The sequence below is a fragment of the Macaca nemestrina genome, chromosome 12 (assembly GCF_043159975.1).
Source record: "Macaca nemestrina isolate mMacNem1 chromosome 12, mMacNem.hap1, whole genome shotgun sequence".
NCBI classification, from domain to species: Eukaryota; Metazoa; Chordata; class Mammalia; order Primates; family Cercopithecidae; genus Macaca; species Macaca nemestrina.
Window position 1 is genome coordinate 121,004,237 of NC_092136.1, and position 23,275 is coordinate 121,027,511.

At 43.0% G+C, this 23,275-nt stretch overlaps 1 protein-coding gene across 5 annotated transcripts in view; it reads left to right on the top strand.

Moving 5' to 3' along the window:
• Positions 1-23,275, top strand: part of LOC105476345 (tubulin-specific chaperone cofactor E-like protein) — a 167,740-nt gene that overhangs the window by 139,096 nt on the left and 5,369 nt on the right. For all 5 annotated transcript variants that reach the window (XM_071075728.1, XM_011732175.2, XM_011732179.3 and 2 more), the window contains 7 exons: positions 554-937; positions 2,859-3,145; positions 5,281-5,561; positions 8,204-8,314; positions 9,509-9,711; positions 12,412-12,575; positions 13,034-13,282. In XM_071075728.1, the coding sequence (XP_070931829.1) occupies positions 554-937; positions 2,859-3,145; positions 5,281-5,561; positions 8,204-8,314; positions 9,509-9,711; positions 12,412-12,575; positions 13,034-13,282 (1,679 nt within the window). The remainder of the gene's footprint in view (positions 1-553; positions 938-2,858; positions 3,146-5,280; positions 5,562-8,203; positions 8,315-9,508; positions 9,712-12,411; positions 12,576-13,033; positions 13,283-23,275) is intronic.

Consider the following 23,275-nt stretch of genomic DNA (forward strand, 5'->3'; position numbering starts at 1 on the left):
CAAAGATTTCAGAGTTCTTTATTAAAATCAATCAAGTTATGGCCAGGGTGGTGGCTCACACCGGTAATCCAAGCAGTTTGAGAGGCTGAGGCAGGAGGATCGCTGGAGCCCAGCAGTTCAAGAACATAGTGAGACTCCGTCTCTACAAAAAATACAAAAATTAGCTGGGTGTGGTGGTGTGTGCCTATAGTTCCAGCTACTAGGGAGGCTGAGATAGGAGAATAGCTTGAGTCCAGGCATTCCAGGTTGCTTACAGTGATCTGCGATTGCGCCAGTGCACTCCAGCCTGGGCAACAGAGTGAGACCCTGTCTTTAAGAATAAATACATAAGTAAATAAGTAAATGTCAAAACTGCATATTGTTTGGCGTCTGAGTTGCATGCAACTGATGGAGCCTTTGAGTTGAGACCGTTTCCCCACTGCTGCCTCCTACAAATTCCAGCCCTATTAAAGATAGGCTAGCCCAGCCTGATAAAAGACCAGGGGGACTGGACTTTGGGGTCTCCAGCCCTGACCACAGTCTGAATTTAATGCAAACGGCGCCTCTCTTCCAGCCCAAGCAGCTGTTCTGGAACAGCGACTGCACGCGCCGCTGCCGCTGTTTCCGTCGCAACCTGATCCAGTGCGACCCGCGCCAGTGCAAGTCCCACGAGGAGTGCGCGCTGCGCAACGGGGTGCGCGGCTGCTTCAGCACCAAGACCTCCTACTGCCTGGCGGCCGGCGGAGGCGTCTTCCGCACCTTCGACGGCGCCTTCCTCCGCTTCCCGGCCAACTGCGCCTTCGTGCTGTCCACCATCTGCCAGAAACTGCCCGACATCTCCTTCCAGCTTATCATCAACTTCGACAAGTGGTCGGCCCCCAACCTCACCATCATTTCGCCCGTCTACTTCTACATTAACGAAGAGCAGATTCTCATCAGCGACCGGAACACGGTCAAGGTGACCAGTCTGGTGTCCATTCTTAAGAAGGGGCCCGGAAACAAGGGGTTGGCTGGGGGATTGTGTAGGGTTCTCCCAGATAGCCAAGTTGTGGGATAGATTGTTGCTTCATGGTGTTCCACACACAGTGACCAGGTTTTAAAGAATCGAAGTATGAAGATGCTTTAAGCATAAGAATGGACACCATTTGGTTCTTGGCTGATGATTCCAAAGGCAGGAGACTTGCGGGGTCTCAGAGCCAGGCAATGGCATGGGTGCTAACAGAGCTTCAGGTGATAAATTGTTAGGTAAATCAGTTTTTACTCTGATTACTTTCCAAAATGCGTCTCATTTGTTTTTAACAGCCCTTAAGATTATTTTTGGCTCTGCCCTCTTGTAGTCAGACCCACCCTTCATCTTTGCCATCCTTTCTATAAGCTAAGAGAAAGCAAGCATTTGCCTACAAAACACCAATCTGAGTGAAAACCTGACGCGCACCTCCTTTGTCCAAGGGCCACATGATGACCCGCTGAGGGGCAGGAAATGGGAGGCTGCACTCGGTGGACTTCTCTTAGGTTGGCTCCTCCTTAGGCCCATTTCCTGGTTTCTTGTTTATCTTACACCTGTGTGTAAATAAATGTAAATCCCCCACCCAACCCCCCACTCACCCCCACAACAAATATGGCTCTCTACTTGAATTCCTCCCACCCCTTTTAAGAAGATCACCTGCTCAGATGCACTGTTGACGGTGACCCAGCCTCTCAGGCAGAGCAGGCTGCTGCCGCCGGTCGCCAGGAAGGATGGAGCCAGGCCCCAGCACTGTGAGCACAGGGAGGGAGGGACCCAGAGACAGCCACATTACCACTTTTTGGAATTGAGTGTTATTGCGTGTATCTGTTTTCCACCTGCTCAGATAATCAGGCCTTGAGTGTATCTTTAATTGAAGAGTCATCAAATAGCATAGTATCAAGCATCAGGCAAAAGACCAGCAGTATTTTGTGAGCTTAAAATGAAGAATCTGAAATTTAATACCGGTTTTAACTTCAGTGAAAAGTGCCACTGTTTTTGACATTCTCATTCCTTTTACAAATTGGCCCACATCAACACGACAGCGTTGGTCCAGAATCCAGGGGCTAGAAAATGAAGATGACCACCCGAGAGAGAAAAACTGACATTGTGGCTGAACAAAATACCCAAGCTAGTCAAAACAGTAGAGACTCATTTTTTAAAAAGGTGTCTGTTTTTTATTTTTTTATTTTAAGGTACAAAAGCTACTAATAGCCTGGGGAGAAAATTTTTATTTTGTAAGTACAGGAAAAGCATGTTATATTCTGCCCCAAGGGCTAAGGAAAGAAAATGTTAGAAAGCAGGAAAATGACAAATGCAGAAAATAATGTGCCTATAGGTCCTCTGGGGGGACCTCCAGTTTGAACATTATAAGCAAGAAAACGATAAACATGGCAATGATGCCCAGATCCATCTTAACTGTGTTAGACTCTCGTTGGCACAGGATTGGGATTTCATTTTCAGTAATTGGCTTATGCTGGGGAAAGTTTTAGACACAAATGCAGCCATTCATTGTGGGTTATACTTTTCTAAGATTTCCTTATCTCTCACCTCCTCTCCCCTACTTCTGTTCCATAGTTGCTTCCTTTGGGGCAACTACACAGTAAGATGAGTGAATGCCTTTAAACTCTAGGGCAGGGGCTGGCAAATCTGCTTGCTGCCTGTTTGTGTAAATAAAGCTTTGCTGGAACACATCCACACTCATTTAGTTGTGTATTGTCTGTGGTTGCTGTCATGCCGCAGGGACAGAGTGGAGTCGTTGAGACAGAGATCACAGAGCCTGCGATGCCCAAAATATTTTCCCTGGCCCTTTCCTGAACAAGTTTGGCAACCCCTGCTCTAAGCGTAATTATTTTCTGTTTTCCTCCTCCTATAGGTGAATGGCACACAAGTGAATGTTCCATTTATAACTGGTTTGGCAACCAAAATCTACAGCAGTGAGGGGTTTCTGGTGATTGACACCAGCCCAGACATCCAGATATACTACAATGGTTTCAACGTCATTAAAATCAGCATCAGCGAGAGGCTGCAGAACAAAGTGTGTGGTCTCTGTGGCAACTTCAACGGGGACCTAACAGATGATTATGTGACCTTGCGAGGGAAGCCGGTGGTAAGCAGCGTGGTGCTGGCCCAGAGCTGGAAAACCAATGGCATGCAGAAGAGGTGAGGGTGTAGGAGTTCAAGCCACTAAACTTGGTGGCCCAGGTTCTCTCACGTCCATGGGTGGTGTGAATGAGGAATGCACTTTCCTTAGCACTGCCCCTGCTCTCCTACAGAGATGAACCAAAGCTCTTTGGAGTTTTGATGCTAAAACTAGGCACATCAGAGACCCCAGTAATTTTGTGAACTGCAGAGGAAGGAGTTGGGCTTAGATGATATAACTCTAATTTTCAGGTCATCCAGCCCTTGGCTAAACAGAAGAGTGTGCCCAGGATGAGAACTCTGAAGCCTTGACCAGCTGCCCACCCGGGACCTAGGCACCCCTGCTGGGTGTGGAATTAAGAGTTGACTCAGAAGAAGAAGGGCTATCTTTGACTCCCTTAGTGCTGGGTCTAATTGTGTGTCCTTGCCTCTTACAAGAAGGCTTGACTATGGTTGTGTAGGTAGAAGTTGGTGGGAATCAGGAAAGCCTTTTTTAAAAACAGCAGTTACAAGGTTATTATCAGGCCCACCCCTGCCAGCAAAGAGAGAGTGAGCTAAAGAAGTTATTCCAAGGCCGGGCGCGGTGGCTCAAGCCTGTAATCCCAGCACTTTGGGAGGCCGAGACGGGTGGATCACGAGGTCAGGAGATCAAGACCATCCTGGCTAACACGGTGAAACCCCGTCTCTACTAAAAAAAAATACAAAAAACTAGCCGGGCGTGGTGGTGGGCGCCTGTAGTCCCAGCTACTCGGGAGGCTGAGGCAGGAGAATGGCGTGAACCTGGGAGGCGGAGCTTGCAGTGAGCTGAGATCCGGCCACTGCACTCCAGCCTGGGCGACAGAGTGAGACTCCGTCTCAAAAAAAAAAAAAAAAAAAAAAAAAAAAAAGAAGTTATTCCAAAGGTTTTAAATTTAGGGCCCCTCAGGGCTGCTGAGTATGTGGATACCCTTCTGGATCTGTAGATATGCTTCTCTTTCTTGTTAGTTCTGCTTGTACAATGGCTCAATCATGTTGCTTTACATGCTAAATATCAGCTAAATCCCTAGTCTTGGAAATCACACTTTAAGCCTCTTTGACCCTGCCCCAAGTGCACAGTGAACAATGTATCATATATTAGACTGTCCTGTGAATTATGGGACTCAGAGCTGTGAAAATCCTTGGGCAATATCTTGTTCAGTCTCTTCCTTTCCTAGGTAAAACAGAGACTAAGACAGAGAATGGCTTATATGAGGAGGCCCCATATATGGCAAAGCCAGGATGAGATTCCAGGATTCCTAATTTGGTGCTTACTCTAGAATGCTATGCATTGACCCACAGATAGAAAAGAGAGAACTTTGGACATTATATTTAGAACACTACTTTAAGCCACTGTAGTGTTTCCAAAGATAGGCAAGGTTCAGCTCCTCTTAAGGAATTATGATTCTGTTTGAATTTGGCCGGCCTGCCTCCCTCCCTCCTCCCTCCCTCCTTCCCTCCCGCTTTCCCTTCCTTCCCCTTTCCCTTCCCTTCCCTTCCCTTCCCTTCCCTTCCCTTCCCTCCCCTCCCCTCCCCTCCCCTCCCCTCCCCCACTCCCCCTTCCCCTCCTGCTCCTCCTCCTCACCGGTCCCTTCCCCTCCCCTCCTCTTCCTTTTAAAATAAACTGTTATCAGCTGGACACCGACTTTCTTGTAATGTTTTGCTTTTGGTCCCTCATGGCTAAAGTGGAACTGGCTTAGAAGGCTTCCTTTCAAATCTTTAATTCTGCCAAGTATCATTACTATTATCATTGTTATTAGTTATTATATCCATACCTGTTAATGGTTATTATATCAATTGTATCAATCATATCAATCAATTATGCCAAAGTGTTCGTGGTTACTATATCAATATCTGCCTTTCGTATGGCACTTTGGCCACTAATCCATCATTCCATTTTAGCCTCACTGTAGTTCAATGATATAAGTGACAGGAATTACCGTTTCACTTTCTTAGATGGATAGAATAGAGACCAGTAGTATCTGACTTGCCAAAGGTCACAAAGCTAATTAGTGTTGGAACTGGCACAGTGCACTAGCTTCAGGGGTAGCAAAACAGGTACAGATGCTATTTACCTTCCATTGAAGATCTCAGATGGCTGTTTTTGCATCACTCAGTCTGACCAGACCTCTTGCCCCCAGCTGCAACGAGCTGCAGTTCTCACAGTATGCAGCCATGTGTGACAATGTGCACATCCAGAAGATGCAGGGTGATGGCTACTGCCTGAAGCTCACCGACATGAAGGGCTTCTTCCAGCCCTGCTATGGGCTTCTTGATCCCCTCCCATTCTACGAGTCCTGCTACCTGGACGGCTGCTACAACCACAAGAAGTTCCAGCTGTGCGGCTCCCTGGCTGCCTACGGGGAGGCCTGCCGCTCCTTCGGGATCCTCAGCACAGAATGGATTGAGAAGGAGAATTGCTGTAAGAGAATTATTTTATTTCTGTGGATTCCATTTTCAGTGAAAAGAACAGCTTTGCAGGTAGCATTGCTTTTTCTAGGGATGACTGGTCCTCTCCAGATTTACTCATAGATCTGCTTCCAGGATTGGATAGTAGAGAGCTGTGAGCTGCAGCCGAGATTCAGTGACGGGCCCCTCCCATGGAGCCTAACCCACCTATGGTTCCTGTCCAGCTATGGAATTTGGAAAACAAACGTGGGAAGATGGGGCTCTCTGGGTTGGAAGAGCCCTGGTTTAGTGGCTTATGAGGTAGAGGGACATAGTGTGGGATTCCCGATGGATTTTAGTTCCCAAACGCATCTCCACCTTGGCTTCTTTAGCATGAGGTCATCCTCTATCAGAAAGTGAAGGCAAGAGCAGGCGGAAGGCAGAGGTGGAACTGAGCTGGTTATGTCCGCCTGGGCTGAAAGGAAGCTGCAGTTGGATTGACTGTGGAGATCACATATATTAGATCAGCTGGTAAAAAAAAAGGTAAACAGAATCTTGTGGGTTTTTTTCTGTAGTAAGAAAATTATTTTGATGTGTATTCTATTATTCAATTTGTTCATTTTCCTACTGTGTTAATCAAATAGGGGAGCGATTATAGATGTATACACACACATGTAAACGTGCCATAGACATACATGTGTGTCCATACACATAAATGGTCACTCCCACTAGTGTGGCCAACAGAATGTGTGTTTTGTGCTCTGACCCACAACACCAGCCCGGTGTGTATATAGGTACCACTGTGAAAACAGGCTGACTCCAAGACGATAAATACACGTTGGTAAATTTGCAGACCAAACTGGATCAAGTGTAGGAATACACTTTAATTCAGAGCCTAAAAACAATGCAGTTAATTAAAATACATTTCAGTGATTTCAGAAACTGTTAAGCAAATTACTAGTCTCTGTTGGAAACTAACAAAAATATTTGTTAATATTTTACTCTGCTGTGTTCATAAGAATACTTTCAATGACTTTAAAAATTAACTGTTTTGAACTTTTCAAATTGTCAGGAATTTTAAAAAATACATATATAATTCAAAAAATACTCAAAGCTTCCATCTGTCTAAGGGCATGTTTTATCTGCCAGTTGGCAGATGGACCACCACATTTGTAAATAAACGTTTCCTTCTTGTGGACTGTAACCTCTGCACCATGTTTCTGTTACTCTGTTTGTCATTCTCATGCAGAGTCGGTCAATCATAACATTCGCTTGGTGGCTGCCATGTGCTTAGCACTGTGCTAGGTACTGGATATACTGGGCCAGTGAAAGGATCTTTATAAAAAGCAGCCTTTTGAAAATAAATATATTTAACTTATGCTGATGGCATTCTTTCAGTTGTCCTTCCAGAAATTAAGACGGGCTTATGCTGAGCCATCCATGCACTCCTACCTAATGTAATTAGTTACCTACCAGAGGGGCGTGGCAGCTGAGTCAGAAGAGGTATATGGAGCTGTGGGCAGCCTGGGATTTTTGTTTTGTTTTTAAACTCTTTTTTTCCCTGTGTGTGGGGGTATGTGTGTCTGTGGTGAGAACATGAAACTCTAGTCTGTTGGTAATTTTCAAGTGTACAGTGTATTGGTACTAACTATAGCCACTTTGATGTACAGTAGATCGCTTGGATTTATTCCTCTTGTCTAAATGAAATTTTGCATCCTTTAAAAACTCTTTTTTAAAAAACTCTTGAAGCCAACTTGGCTCATGCTGGGATTGAACAGTTGTTTCTTTAGCACTGTCCATCATATACCGTGATGAACAGGAGGAATATTCTGTCTTGATAGGCAGAGCGATTCTTTAAATAAAGAAATGAACTTCTAAAAGAAAATGCTAATTAGTGGTTCTCAAACTGAGGCGTTGACTATCTTGCAGGTGATCTCATCTGTTACAGAAATATTGTTCATAAAAACATGATGATGATACTCCACATAACATCTTTATTTTACTTACAGTTTTACCCTTTTGGCAAAACAGCACCATGAATCTAAGTCAATGCTGGTGAGCTGTGTGGAGGTTTTTCCTTTGTCTATTTTTACAAAATCAAGTAGCAGATCATGGGGGAAAGTGAACCAAGAATCAGAAAGGAGTCAGAAGCGCTGGTGTGGGAGACCTCTCTGGGATCTTACTGGCCCTAATATGTTCATTATTGACACATATTTATTGTGCACCAATCATGAGGTGGTTGAATGCTGGGATGTAGAGATAAATGATTTGGATGCTACTCTTTATATAAATATCAGTGCAAATCGTTGTGCTATAGTGTAGTGGGTGCCTTAATCGTGGTAAGATTACTGGGGTTAAGAGCATCTGTGCATTCAGTCTTCACCACTTACCTTCGCTTTTGACCTTGGGCAAGTTTCAGCTGTGAAATAGAGCTTATAATATTTAGCCTTGAGGAGTATTTGCGAGGGTCAAAGAAGCTAATCCAGGCCCATAGCAGGCACCTATTTGCTAGCTATTGACATTATTTTCTGGAAGGTTGCCGTGTCTGTTAACCTGCAGCTGCCATCTGACCATTTCCAATGTGATTAAAGAGGCAAGTCTGGAGTGGAACCAAATGTTACCACATGTAGGTGTGAAAATCAAGTTGTGCATGTTTCTGTGTGTTTTTCTTTTTAGCAGGAGTGGTTGAAGATCCCTGTGTGGGGGCGGACTGTCCCAACCGAACCTGCGAGCTGGGCAATGGCAGGGAGCTGTGTGGCTGCATCGAGCCGCCCCCCTATGGAAACAGTGAGTGACACGGGCCACCTCCCCACCCAGAAAGGCCCCGTGGGAGATGCTGCTCTGGGGAGGGACCTTGATGCATCCCACTTTGTGAAGCTTTCCCAAACAGTGAAGCTTTCAGGAGCATTTAAGCAGAACGAGGAAGCAATCTGACTGCTTCAAAGTATAGCTACATCCTTTTCCTCAATACATTGTAACACACAAATTTGTACATGAATGGAACCAGCCATTTCCATCTGAGGTCACGTTCAACATCAGAAAGGTCCAAATTGATCTTTTAGATGCACAAGGAAATAGGGTATTTTGATGTCAATATGAAATAATTAGGATGAATGTTATTTAAAGCCAGATTTATTTGGCCCAAAGCTTTTTGGTCCCGAAGATATGTACGACTGAAATGTCTGAAGCAAGCCATAAATAACTAGGACTCCAGGACTTGTTCCTAACTGTAGCTCCCTTGGTGTGGAAATGGCCTTGTCCACTGCCGAGCCTGCCTGGATGGCAGCCTGAAGCGGAGCTGCTTTGCCTTCCATCTCTGCTCCCCTTCCTGAACCAAGTAACGCAGAGGCAGCTGCTAAATTTAACAGCATTGGAGAATGAAAATCTGGTTGACCAAAGGCTCCTTAGGAGGGGACAAGGGCTTCACCTAAACAGATAAAAATGTTTTTCTCTGTTTCTATAGTGCTTATTAGCTGTATTTACATGCTCAAGAGAAAATGTCAATTGGTGCATTGCCATGTCAAAAAACAAGCTCCTAGTGCTCACCTGGGAATCGCTAGGGTTCTGCCGAGCTGAATCAGCAGGGGCTTCGGATGTGGCCTGGCCAGTGCTGCTGTCCCTGAGAGGCATGCTTTTCAGCCAGGCCACAATGTGCCAGATTTGGTATGTTCAGTATGTAGCTTACAGAAAAGTAGCTGCCACCAGCAAGGTGGGGGAAGACATGTTTTTGTAAAGAAAAGACAGAAGACACTTCATTAGCATTTTTATCTTTTTAAAAAGGCTCTGCTAATGCCCAAGTTACTGCTTTGAATGAATTCATATGCTCGCTTGGTCTGATCAAAGCCTAATTAGAAATGCTGCAGTCTTTGAGTGGAGATCATTTGCCTCTTCTAAAGGAGAATGGTAATGGGATGCTTTGCTCCCACTCCTGCAGCAAGACCGACTCCACTGATTTGCCTTTCGTAATAACTGTTCCCACAGACTCACATGACATTATCGATGCAGAGGTGACCTGCAAAGCATCCCAGATGGAAGTGTCCATATCTAAGTGCAAACTCTTCCAGCTCGGTTTTGAGAGGGAGGGCGTGAGGATCAATGACAGACAGTGTACCGGCATCGAGGGGGAAGATTTTATCTCCTTTCAGATCAACAACACCAAAGGGAATTGTGGAAACATTGTGCAGGTGAGAAAAGCAGCAGGAAAGAGCACCTGGCAGAGACAGCGACAGCTTCGAGTGTTTGCACATTTATTGTCCCAAAAGCTAACTTCAGGATGATCTGCTTAGAAATATGCTCCTTGGAAAACAGCAATAGGCATGTGTAAAATGAAAGACAGCAAGAGCAGTCGTCATTTCATGCTAAGTGGTTGACAGAGTTGAAAGAGTGATGTGTTTTTTCCTTGGTTTGGGATGCCTACTGTGGTTCTTTGTCTTGTATATGGATAGAATTGTGTCTTTTATGCTTCTATTGTTCTTTGAGGCAAATACATCTAGGCTTAGCTATTTCAGGGGGTAAGGGAGTCCCAAACCTCATTTAACAGGTGGCTTCAGGCCGAGTGCTTTGGCTCATGCCTGTAATCCCAGTGTGTCCGGAATTGGTGGGTTCTTGGTCTCGCTAACTTCAAGAATGAAGCCGCGGACCCTTGCGGTGAGTGTTACAGTTCTTAAAGATGGTGTGTCTGGAGTTTGTTCCTTCAGACATTCAGATGTGTTTGGAGCTTCTTCCTTCTGGTGGGTTCGTGGTCTCGCTGGCTTCAGGACTGAAGCTGCAGACCTTTGCAGTGAGGGTTACAGCTCTTAAAGGCAGCATGGACCCAAAGAGTGAGTAGCAGCAAGATTTATTGTAAAGAGCAAAAATAAAGCTTCCACAGTGTGGAAGGGGACCCGAGTGGGTTGCCACTGGCTGGCTCCAGCACCCTGCTTTTCTTCCCTTATCTGGCCCCACCCACGTCCTGCTGATTGGTCCATTTTACAGAGAGCTGATTGGTCCATTTTGACAGGGTGCTGATTGGTGCATTTACAATCTCTGAGCTAGACACAGGAGTGCTGGACAGAAAAGTTCTCCAAGTCCCCACTAGGTTAGCTAGATACAGAGTATCAATTGGTGTATTTTCAACCCTTGAGCTAGACAGAGTGCTGATTGGTTTGTTTACGATCCCTTAGCTAGACATAAAAGTTCTCCAAGTCCCCACTAGGTTAGCTAGATACAGAGTGCTGACCAGTGCATTTACAAACCCTGAGCTAGACATGGAGTACTGATTGGTACATTTACAATCCTCTAGCTAGACACAGAGTGCCAGACAGAAAAGTTCTCCAAGTCCCCACTAGGTTACCTAGATACAGAGTACTGATTAGTGTATTTACAAACCCTGAGCTAGACACAGAGTGCTGATTGGTGCATTTACGATCCCTTAGCTAGACATAAAGGTTTTCCAAGTCCCCGCTAGACTCAGGAACCCAGCTGGCTTCACCTAGTGCTGTAGGCAGAGCTGCCTGCCAGTCCTGAGGGGCACCTGCACTCCTCAGCCCTTGGGTGGTCAATGGGACCAGGCACTATGGAGCAGGGGGTGGAGCCCATTGGGGAGGTTTGGGCCCCATGGGAGCCCACCATGGAGGGTGGGGCTCAGACATGGCAGGCTGCAGGTCCTGAGCCTTGCCCCACGGGGAGGTGGCTGAGGCCTGGGGAGAATTCCAGAGTGGTGCATGTGGGCCAGCAGTGCTGGGAAACCTGGCACAGCCTCTGCAGCTGCTGGCCAGGGTGCTAAGCCCCTCACTACCCTGGGCTGGCGCTGGCCTGTGAGCGCTGGACACAGCCCCAGTTCCTGCCTGCGCCTCTCCCTCCACACCTCCCTGCAAGCAGAGGGAGCCGGCTCTGGCCTGGGCCAGCCCGGAGAGGGGCTCCCACAGTGCAGTGGTGGGGTGAAGGGCTCCTCAAGTGCTGCCAGAGTGGACACTGAGGCCGAGGAGGTGCCAAGAATGAGGGCTGCCAGCACATTGTCACCTCTCACCAGCACCTTGGGAGGCCAAAGCAGAAGGACTGCAAGAGGCCAGAAATTCAAGATGAGCCCAGGCAACATCACAAGACCCTGTCTCTATTTAAAAAAAAAAAAAATCTAAAAATTAGCTGGCTGTGGTGACAGTGCCTGTAGTTGTGTCTGCTTGGAAGGCTGACATGGGAGGATCTCAAGCCCAGGAGTTCAAGGCTGCAGTGAGCTATGATTGCACCACTGCACTCCAGCCTGGGTGACAGTGAGACCCTGTCACTAAAAACAAAACAAAACAAAACAAAAAACAGCTGACTTCAGAAATATAGTAAGGTCCCAACTTTTAATGTCAGATTGTGCAGTGTATAGGTTAGCAAAGCATCTTGTTTCTCTTCTTTTTCTGCCTTGCTGTGCGTCTTCTATTCATGGCTCTATTTCTTAATACTTTTACCAGAGGTTGAAAGGAGTAAGGAGGTGAAACTTGCACTTGTTCATGTTGGTCCTTGTAGGGATGTCTGGTGATGGATTTGGTGGAGAAGAGATTTTGAATTAAGCATTGAAAAAGAAGATTTCTGTTACTCAGCAATGGCAATAGTTCATGCTATTCCTAGCTTGGGGTCTCACAGATAAGTGGGGTCTGGTAGTGGTTAGAATTCAGTAGTGGATGAAATCACCTTCCACGGGTATTCAAGGTTAGCAGACTGAAGGGTGCTGCTGATATCTATTGTAATACTTTTTTGCCCCAAGTAAATGCTAAGGCTAGCTCCATGCTACTTTATACTGACCTCTAAGTTATGTATGGAAGGAAGCCATTTCTCCACTTTCAGGGATATGGATTTGATATGCAAGCTACATACTCACTCCCAGATGTAATGATTTCTGACTTCCCCTTGCTCTGCAGTCCAATGGCACTCATATCATGTATAAAAACACAATCTGGATCGAAAGTGCCAACAACACTGGCAACATCATCACCAGGGACCGCACGATCAATGTGGAATTTGCATGTGCTTATGAGCTGGATATCAAGATCTCCTTGGATTCTGTTGTGAAGCCTATGCTAAGGTAAGGCACCTCCTGGGCTGTGCACATTGCTTTTTCTTTTCCTTGACAGTTAAGGTTAGCATAATCAAAATTGCTAGCATTTGTCTTTGATGCCCTAGGAAAAACATAATTCACGTTTCTTGAGCCTAAATCCTTTCAATCAGCATTGTTCAATAGAACTCTCTGTGATGATGGAAATGTTCCATCTGTACTGTTTAATGTGGTGGCTACGTGTGGCTGCTCAGCACTTGAAATGTGGCTCAGGGGGCTGCGAATTGAATTTTTAATTTTATTTAATTTTATTTCATTTAAATGTAAATTGCCCCATGTGGCTAGCAGGTACTATATTGGACAGCACAGCCTTAGACTTTGCTACTATATGTTTTGCTTTCCCTCTGCATTCTCAGCTTGAAAAATGGTAGATAATTGAACAGGTAACATTGTTTTAGGTTCCTGTCTCATAATTGTTTCCGTTTTAGTGTAATTAACCTGACAGTTCCAACCCAAGAAGGCAGCTTCACCACCAAGATGGCTCTCTACAAAAATGCCTCCTACAAACATCCTTACCGCCAGGGTGAAGTAGTGTTGACGACTCGAGATGTGCTGTATGTAGGGGTTTTTGTGGTTGGAGCTGACTCCACACATTTAATCCTAACGCTCAACAAATGCTATGCCACACCCTCCCGAGATAGCAATGATAAGCTCCGATATTTCATCATCGAAGGAGGGTGAGTAACCTCTTTATAGACAACAGTCTCAGAGCTTCAGGTATAATATTGTCTGCATCATTTTTTAAGGAAGGGAATGGAAACTAATATTTGTTGGCTGCCTACAAGGCCAGCATTTTGCATTTATTAATTCATGTAATTCTCAAGGCAACCTATGAGGTAGATATTATAAGCTTCATTTTACAGGCAATCAAGTAACTTGCCTAAAGTCACACAGAAATATAGTGGTAGGTACCCCAAGTCCATGTGACATTAACTACATTAACTACAAGATGCTTTATTCTCAAAGTGGGGATTCTGTGCTGTTTACTTTGAACTTCAATTTGGGAAGAATGTGGAATTCTGCAAATGAAAGAATATAATGACAATAACCACAGGTTAATGAACAGGGCATCTATAAAAATAAAAAAGAAATTAATATAATAGCCTATAGACTCAACAAGTTTCCCTTTACTCACCACTATATGCTTACCACCTAGTATATTTCCTGAAAACATAGTGATTACACAACAAAATTTCTTGAATGAATAAATGAATGAAAGAAAAGACTGTAGACCAACCACAATAATTATCTTTATTAAAAACAAAAATGCTTTCTGGATATGTTAGACAGTTCACATTTATTGTAATAGGTTTCGTAACAATTCACTTTGACAGCTTTATTACAAAGATAATTTATAGGTAATACAATTTATTTGCTTTAAGTGTAAAAATCAATGGTAATTGATTGGTAAATTTGCAGAGAATTGCAAATATCACCATAATCTAATTTTAGAACATTTTTGTCACTCCAATAGTTACTTTTTATATGAATTTCTTTTTAAAATATATTGATACATTTACATATTTATGGAGTATATATGATATTTTGATACATGCATTAAATATGTAGTGCTCAGATCAGGGAATTTAGGATACTTATCACCTTGAATATGTGTCTTTTCTTTCTGTTGGGAGCGTTTCAAATCTTCTCTTCTGGCTATTTTGAAATATATAATAAATTGTTGTTAACTATAGTCACCCTACTGTGCTATCAAACACTAGAACTTATTCCTTTTATCTAAATGCATATTTGTAGCCATTAACCAAACTCTGTCCATCCCAGCTTCTTTCCCACCCTTTGGTAACTATCAGTCTGCTCTGTACGTCCATGAGATCAACTTTTGAAGCTCCCACATATGAGTGAGATACTGAGATATTTGCTTTTCTGTGCCTGGCTTATTTCATTTAACATATTGACTTCCAGTTCTGACCATGTTGTTGCAAATGATAGGATTTCATTTCTTTTTAAGGCTGAATAGTATTCCCTTGTGTATATATATCACATTTTCTTTATCCATTCATCCACTGATGTATACTTAGGTTGATACCATATCTTGGCTATTGTGAATAGTGCTGCAATAAACATAGAAGTGTAGAAATATTCTTTGGATATACTAATTTCCTTTCTTTTGGATAAATACCCAGTAGTGGCCTTGCTGGATCGTGTGGTAGTTCTATTTTTAGTGGTTTTTTTTGGGGGGGGGGGTGTGTGTGTGTGTGTGCGCGCGTGCGTGTGTGTGAAACCTCTGTAGTGTTTCCCATAATGACTGTACTCATTTATATTCCCACCAATAGTGTAGAAGAGTTCCCCTTTCTCCATATCCTCAACAGCATTTGTTACTTTTTGTCTTTTTAATAGTAGCCATTTTAACTGGCATGACATGATATCTCATTGTGGTTTTGATTTTTATTTCCCTGATGATTAGTAACGTTGAGCATTTTTTTTTTTTTTGTATACTTGTTGGCCATTTGTATGTCTTCATTTGAGAAATATTTATGCAAATCCTTTGCCCAGTTTTTAAAGGAATTATTTGTTTTCTTGCCGTTGAGTTGTTTGAGTTTCTTGCATCTTCTGGATACTAATCCCTTGTTGGATGAATAGTTTGCAAATATTTTCTTTTATTCAACAGGTTGTCTCTTCATTTTGTTGGTTGTTTTCTTTGCTGTGTAGAAACTTTTTAGTTTAATATAGTCCCATTTGTCTATTTTTGCTTTGTTGCTTGGGCTTTTGAAATCTTACCCATAAAATATTTGCCTCAACCAATGATGAAGCATGTTCACTTTGTTTTCTTCTAGTAGCTTTATAGTTTCTGGTTGAACATTTAAATCCACTTTGAGTTGATTTTTGTTTATGGTGAGACACAAGGGTATAATTTAATTCTTCTGCATATGGATATCCAGTTTTCTCAGCACCAGTTTTTGAAGAGAGCGTCCTTTCCCCAATGTAAGTTCTTGTCGTCTTTGTTGCAAATCAGTTGGCTGTAAATACATGGACTTACTTCTGAGTTCTGTTTTGTTACACTGGTCTATGTGTATGTTTTTATACCAGTATCATGCTGTTTTGGCTACTATAGCTTCACACTATACTTAAAAGTCAGGTAGTGTGATGTCTGCAGCTTTGTTCTTTTTACTGAGTATTGCTTGGGCTATTCAGGGTCTATTGTGGCTCTATACAAATTTTAGGATTTTTTTTTCTATTTCTGTGAAGAATTTCATTGGTATATTGATAGGGATTGCATTTAATCTGTGTATTTTTTTTTGTGGGTAGTACAATCACCTTAACAATTTCAATACTCCCAATCCATAAGTATGAGATATCTTTCCATTTGTTTGTCCTCTTCATTTTGTAATTTTCCTTGTAGAGATCTTTCACTTGGTTAAATTTAGTCCTAGATTTCTTATTTTTTTGTAAGTATTGTAAATGAGATTGCCTTCTTGATTTTTTTCGCTGCTAGTTCGTTATTGGTGTATAAAAATGCTACTAATTTTTGCATGCTGTTTTTATGTCCTGCAACTTTACTGAATTTGTTTATCTGTTCTAAGAGTTTTTGATGGAATCTTTAGGTTTTTCTGTATATAAGATCATGTTATCTGCAAAGGGAAAGTTTGACTTTCTATTTCCCAATTTGGATGTCTTTTATTTTTTTCTCTTGCTTGATTGAACTGGCTAGGACTTCTAGTACTATGTTAATAAGAATGATGAGAGTGAGAATCCATGAATTGTTCCAGTACTTTCAGCTTTTCTTCATTCAGTATGATATTACCCATGGGTTTGTCATATATGGCTTTTATTATGTTGAGGCATGTTCCTTCTGTTCCTAATATTTTGAGAATTTTTATCATAAAGGGATGTTGAATTTTATCAAATGCTTTTTGTGTGTCTATTGAGATAATTGTATGGTTTTTATTGTTCATTCTTATGTGATATATGACATTTGTTGATTTGTATATATTGAAACATTCTTGCATCCCTGGAATAAATCCTGCTTGATCATGGTGTATTATCTTTTTGATGTGCTGTTGGATTCAGTTTGCTAGTATTTTATTGAGGATTTTTGCATCTATGTTTAGACATTGGCTTGTTGTGTGTGTGTGTGTGTGTGTGTGTGTGTGTGGTGTCCTGGTCTAGTTTCGATATCAGGGTAATGCTGGCCTTGTAGAATGAGCTAGGAAGAATCCCCAAATTCCCTCCTCTTCGGTTTTTTTGAAATAGTTTAGGAAGCATTGGTGTTAGTTCTTCTTTGTAAGTATGGTAGAATTTAGCAGTAAAGACAACTAGTCCTGGACTTTTCTTTGCTGAGAGACATTTTGTTCCTGATTCAATCTTGTTATTAGTTATTGGTCTGTTCAGGTTTTCTATTTCTTCCTGGTTCAACCTTGGTAGGTTGTATGTGTACAAGAATCTATCCATTTTCTGTAGGTTTTACAAAGTGTATAGTTGTTCATAACAGTCTCTAATGATTCTTCATATTTCTGTGGTATAAGTATTATCTTCTTTTTTATTTCTGATTTTATTTGGGTTTTCTGTCTTTTTTCCCCTTTAGTCTAACCAGTGCTTTATCAATTTTGTTATCTTTTTAAAACATGAATGTACATTTCATCGATTTTTTGCTTGTTTTAGTCTCTACTTTATTTAACTCTGGCCTAATCTTTATTATTTTTTTTTCCTTCTACTAATTTTGGATTTAATTTTCTACTTTTTTGATGTAGGTGTATATTGCAATAAGTTTCCCTCTTAGCACTGTTTTTTGTTGTATCTCACATGTTTTGGTATGTTCTGTTTCCATTTTCACTTGTTTTTAAAAAATTTTTTAAAATCTGCTTCTTAATTTATTCATTGACCCAGTGGTTGTTCAGGAGCATGTTGCCTAATTTCTAAGTATTTATTCAGTGTCCAAAATTTCTCTTGTTATTGATTTCTAGTTTTATTCTATTGTGGTCTGAGAAGATAGTCAATATGATTTCAATTTTTAAAAATTTGTCAGGACTTGGTTTTTGGCCTAACATATGGTCTATCTTGGAAAATATTCTGTGTACTAATGAGAAAAATGTGTATTCTGCAGCTGTTGGGTAAAATGTTCTGTGAATGCCTGTTAGGTCCATTTGGTCTAAAGTGCAATATAAATAAAATATTTTGTTGATTTTCTTTCTAATGTTGAGAGTAGGATGTTAAATTCTCCAACTTTCATTACTTTGGAATTTATCTCTCCCTTTAGATCTAATAATATTTGCTTTATACATTTGGGTGCTGTGATGTTGGATAGATATATATTTAGAATTGTTGTATCCTCTTGCTGAATTTATCCTTTTATCATTATGTAATGATCTTCTTTGTCTCTTTTTACAGCCTTTGACTTAAAGTCTGTTATGTCTGATACAAATACAGCTACCCCTGCTTGCTTTTGGTTTTGCTTTTCACAAATTATCTTTTTCCATCCCATTACTTTCAGTCTATGTGTGTCTTTTGCAGGTGAAGTGAGTTGCTTGTAGGCAGCATATATTGGAGTTTTTTGTTTGTTTGTTTGTTTGTTTTTAGCTGTTCAGTCAGTCTATATCTTTTAAGTGGCGAATTTAATCTGCTTACATTCAAGGTTATTATTGATAAGTGAGAACTTATTCCTGTCATTTTGTTTATTGTTTTATGGCTGTTTGTATACCCTTTGTTTCATTCTCTCTTATCATTTATTATTGTGGGTTGGTGGCTTTCTGTAGTAGTAACATTTGACTCCTTCTCTTTCTCTTTTGTGTGTATGATCTACCATTGAGTGTTACACTTTTGTATGTTTTTATTATGTCATATATCAACCTTTCACTTCCAAATGTAGGACACACTTAAATTTTCTTGTAGGGCTGGTCTGGTCATGAATACCCTCAGTTTTTGCTTGTCTGGGAAATACTATTTTTTCTTCATTTTTGAAGGATAACTTTGCTGGGTGTAGTATTCTTGATTAGCAGGTATTTTTTTTCTTTTAGCACTTTGAATATATCCTTGCATTCTGTCCTATCCTATGAGAGTTCTGCTGAGAGATCTGCTGTTGATCTGATGGGGTTCCATTATATATAACTTGATGCTTTTCTTTCACTGTTTTTAGAATTCTGTCTTTGGCTTTTGTCACTTTGAGTATAATATGCCTTGCAGAAGACATTTTTGGGTTGAATCTGTTTGGGATCTTTGAGCTTCCTGTATGTAGATGTTTATATCTCTTGCAAGACTTGGGAAGTTTTTAGCTATTATTTCATTAAATAGATTTTCTATGCCTTTGGACATCTTTTGCCCTTCTGGAATTCCCCAAATTAGAATATTTGGTCACTTTATAGTGTCTTATATTTCACACAGGATTTCTTCTTTCTTTCTTATTCCTTTGTTTGTTTGTTTGTTTGTTTTTGCCTGACTAGGTTATTTCAAAAGACCTGTATTCAAGAATTATTTATTCTGGCCAGGTGCGGTGGCTCATGCCTGTAATCCCAGCACTTTGGGAGGCCGAGGCAGGCTGATCATGAGGTCAGGAGATCGCGACCATCCTGGCTAACACAGTGAAACCCTGTCTCTACTAAAAATACAAAAAATTAGCTGGGCATGGTGGCGTGTGTCTGTAGTCCCAGCTACTCAGGAGGTTGAAGCAGGAGAATCACTTGAACTCAGGAGGGAGAGGTTGCAGTGAGCTGAGATCTCACCACTGCACTCCAGCCTGGCAACAGAGCAAGACTCCATCTCAAAACAAAAAAATTCTTTATTCTGTTTGATCTAGCATATTGTTGAAGCTCTTGATTGTATTTTTCAGTTTTATTCATTGAATTCTTCAGTTCCAGAATTTCTGTTTGGTTCTTTTTGTTTGTCTCTTTGTTGAATTTCTCACTCAGATCATGAATTGTTTTTCTGATTTCTTTGTATTGTTTGTGTTTTCCTCTATCTCACTGAACTTCTTTAATATCATTATATTGAATTCTTTCTCAGGTATTTCATAGATTTCTTTTTGGTTGGAATGTGTTGCTGGAGAATTATTATTATTTTGTTTTATTTTTTATATCTTGAAATGGAGTTTTGCTCTTGTTGCCCAGGCTGGAGTGCAGTGGCACAATCTTGGCCCATCGCAACCTCTGCCTCCTGGGTTCAAGCAATTCTCCTGCCTCAGTCTCCTGAGTAGCTGGGATTACAAGCACGTGCCACCACGCCTGGCTAATTTTTGTATTTTTAGTAGAGATGGGGTTTCTCCATGTTGGTCAGTCTAGTCCTGAACTCCCAACCTCAGGTGATCCTCCCACCTTGGCCTCACAAAGTGCTGGGATTACAGGAGTGAGCCACCATGCCTGGTCACTGGAGAATTATGGTGTTCTTATTGTGTCCTTGCTTTTTTATATTTCTTATGTCCTTATGTTTGTTTCTGTGCATCTGGTATCATAGTTGCTTCTCCAATTTTATGGACTGGCTTTTATAGGGACGGAGTTTTTCCTATAGATGTATCTATAGTGTTGGTTGGGTTTGACTTTGGCTTTGATTCTGGGTGGACACAGCAGTGTAGTCTCCATATGATTTCTTCAGCTGTAATCAGCATCAGTCATGTCTGTGAGTTAGTCAGTGACTTAGGCTATTAGTGGAGGCTATGGTGAGGCTTTGCTGGGGACAGGGATGCCAGATGAGCCAGTCTTTGGGTACCAGTGGTGGTGATAGCAGGCCAGCATGCCAGCTTTTGGGCCCCTGGGTGGCATTAACAAGCACTCATGGTAGTAGGTCTAGGTGGGCCAATCCTTGGTCAGTGGTAGCAGTGGGCCAGGTGGGTGGGTGGGTCCTCGGGCCCTAAGTGGTGTATGTGGCATCAGTGATGGCAGTAGCAGCAGTGGCCCAACTCTTAGGCCCCAAAGCCTCACATGGGAGTGCCAGTGGTGGTGGTGGTGGGCCAGTCCTCAGGTCTTCAGGTGGCACACGGGTGAGTTCTGGCAGTGGTGGCAGGCTGGGTGGGCCTGTCCTCAGGTTCCCAAAAGGCAAATTTTAATGTAGTCGCTGGCAGTGGTGGACAGGGCAGGGCAATCTGTAAGCCCCCAGATGATGTGCATGGGTGCTGGGAGTGGCAAGCGGGGCAGGCCTATCTTTAGATCCCTTGATGACATGTGTGAGCACAGGGGTAGGCTGGTCCCCAGGCCCCCTGATGGTGCATGTGAGCACTGGCAGTGGGTGGGGCAGGTCTGTTGTCAGGCCCCCCTGATGGTGCATGCAGCCATCAATATTAGTGGATGGGGCAGGTTGATCCCTAAATCCCCCCAACGACACACGTGGTTGCCAGTGGTGGTGGCAACAGATTGGGCAGGCCTGTCCTTAGACCCCTGGAAGACGTGTATGGGCGCCAGTGGTGACTGGTGGATGAGTCAGACCCCAGATCCTGCGACAGCATACATGGGCACCAGTGGTGGTGGGTGGGGCAGGCCTGTCCTCAGGCCTCACGATGCCACCTGGTGGGCTGATCTTCAGGCCCTCTGAAGATGTATATGGATGTCTGGTGGCCCTGCTGCTGGGGAAGTGGCAGAGTTGCTGACAGTGGCAGCAGCTGCAGGCAGGTGGCTCTTGGGTTCTGGGGAGCTTGTGCGTCAGCCCCTTGGCCCTGGGGACAGCCTCCCTGGTGCACTGCATCACCTGTTCCCCAGGGTGTAGGACACTGTGTGGATTAGAGTGCTGTGGACACAGCTGTACCACTGAGTCCAGGGAGTGTTGTGAACCTGCAGCCTTTTGAGTAGACATGAGGGGTGGGTGTTAGCAGGGCTCCAGGGATGTGGAGAAGTAGGGGCTGTTGGACCCCAGGGCAAGATATAGTCTGATGGGGGCTGGGCTCTCAACATGGCGCCATGCTGCAGCTGCTTGGGTCTGGGGGGCTGGAGGCTGTGCGATTCAGTGTGAACGCCATCTCTGGAACAATACCGTTATGTGGAGTCCAGGTAGCTTCCTATACGAGTCTCAGGGTCCAAATGGCTCTCCCATGGCTAGCATTACCAAAGTCTGCAGTGGAATATGGACCACTGGGATCTCTCAATTACCTTTTCCTGCATTGGGAAGTTTCTCCTGGCTCCAAGCTGACCCTAGCACGGCCAACTGCTTTGTTTCCCTCTATTTTCGTGCCTCAGAGATCCTCTGTCCCTCTTTTGCTGGATTCCAGTGTTCTTTCTTTGATGCTCTATTCAACTTGTGATAGTCTGCTTATTGTTTGGGCCCATCTTTGTTAGGGAGGCAAGTTCTGGGTGCCTCTAGCCAGCCATCTTGAAGCCCATAATAATTTTTCTGGGAGACACGGTCTCACTCTGTTTCCCAGGCCCCAGGCTAGAGTGTGGTGATATGATCATGACTCAATGCGGTCTCAGCGTCCTGGGCTCAAGTGATCCTCCCACCTCAGCCTCCTGAGTAGCGGGGACTACAGGCGCACACCACCATGCCCAGTAAATTTTCTCTATTTTTTGTAGAGACTTGGTTTCCCTATGTTGTTCAGGCTGGTCTTGCACTCTTGGGCTCAAGTGATCCTCCCATCTTTGCCTTCCAAAGTCCTAGGATTACAGGTGTGACCTACCATGCCAGCCAGCCTACAATAATTCCTAAAGCAAGTAAATGTATTAATCAGAATTCTGAGTGGCAGAGACCAATTCAAACTAGTTTATGCAAAAATCAAGGCATTTAATGTTTGTAACACCAAATCACAGGAGTGGATGTGACTTCAGAGATGATTGGATCCAGGGAGCCAGATGCTATCAAGACTCTCCTCTTGCTTTATCCCTTCTCTCTCTCTCTCTCTCTCTCATTGACCTTGTTAGACACTGGCAATCCTAGACTCACATTCTTACAGCATTGTAACCAATGAGAAGAGAGCACTTCTGACTCCAGTGCAGGGAATCCCAGGCCTATCCTGGACCACTTGCTTATCCTTTGTTTGGCAGGTAGGGATATACACCATTGAATTTGCCTGGCCTGGTCAGCCCCCACCCCTGTAGTGGTCAGAGAGTGCTTTGGATACAGTAAGTAGCTTTATGGTTGAGGGGAAGAGGCATGGTTTCCCAAGAGAAGAAGGGTGTGGTTCTGGGAAGACAAACAATAGACATTCACTAGTTTGCAGATGAAACAGGCTCACAGAGACTAGGCACAGAGCTCACTCAAGGTCACACAACTATCAAGGAGCAGAGAAGAAATCCTTTTAGGTTTCAAGACACACCGACTCCCTAAGTGACCAGGTGTGGTGAGTGGCATGGGTTGCTGAGGTGTATTGTGGAATTTTCAGCAAAGACCTCACTAAGGCATTTGTATTTCTGAATTGGTGTTTATCCTCCATAGAGGGAAAAAGAGGAACATGGTGACTCTTGGTGTCCTTCAGGCCTAGATGAGTGGGTGAGCATCACAATTATCCTTTTGTTCATGTTTCTTCCTCCTCTTATTGTATTCCTTTTGCAACATAAAAGGGTTAATATATGAGACACTATACAAATGCAAATCCAGATTATAGGGCTTATGTCTCCTTTGAAGGACATGGCAGCCTTTAACATTTTTAAAATGGTATTTAAAAGACTTGACCCAGAGAGGGAGAGCGAGCCAAGGAGCATATTCATAAATCTCAGCTTACCCCAGTGTCTGTCTGAATAAACATCTTCAAGTTAAACCGTGGTTGGGTGGGAAGTGACTTCTTTATGTAGGTGAATCCATCA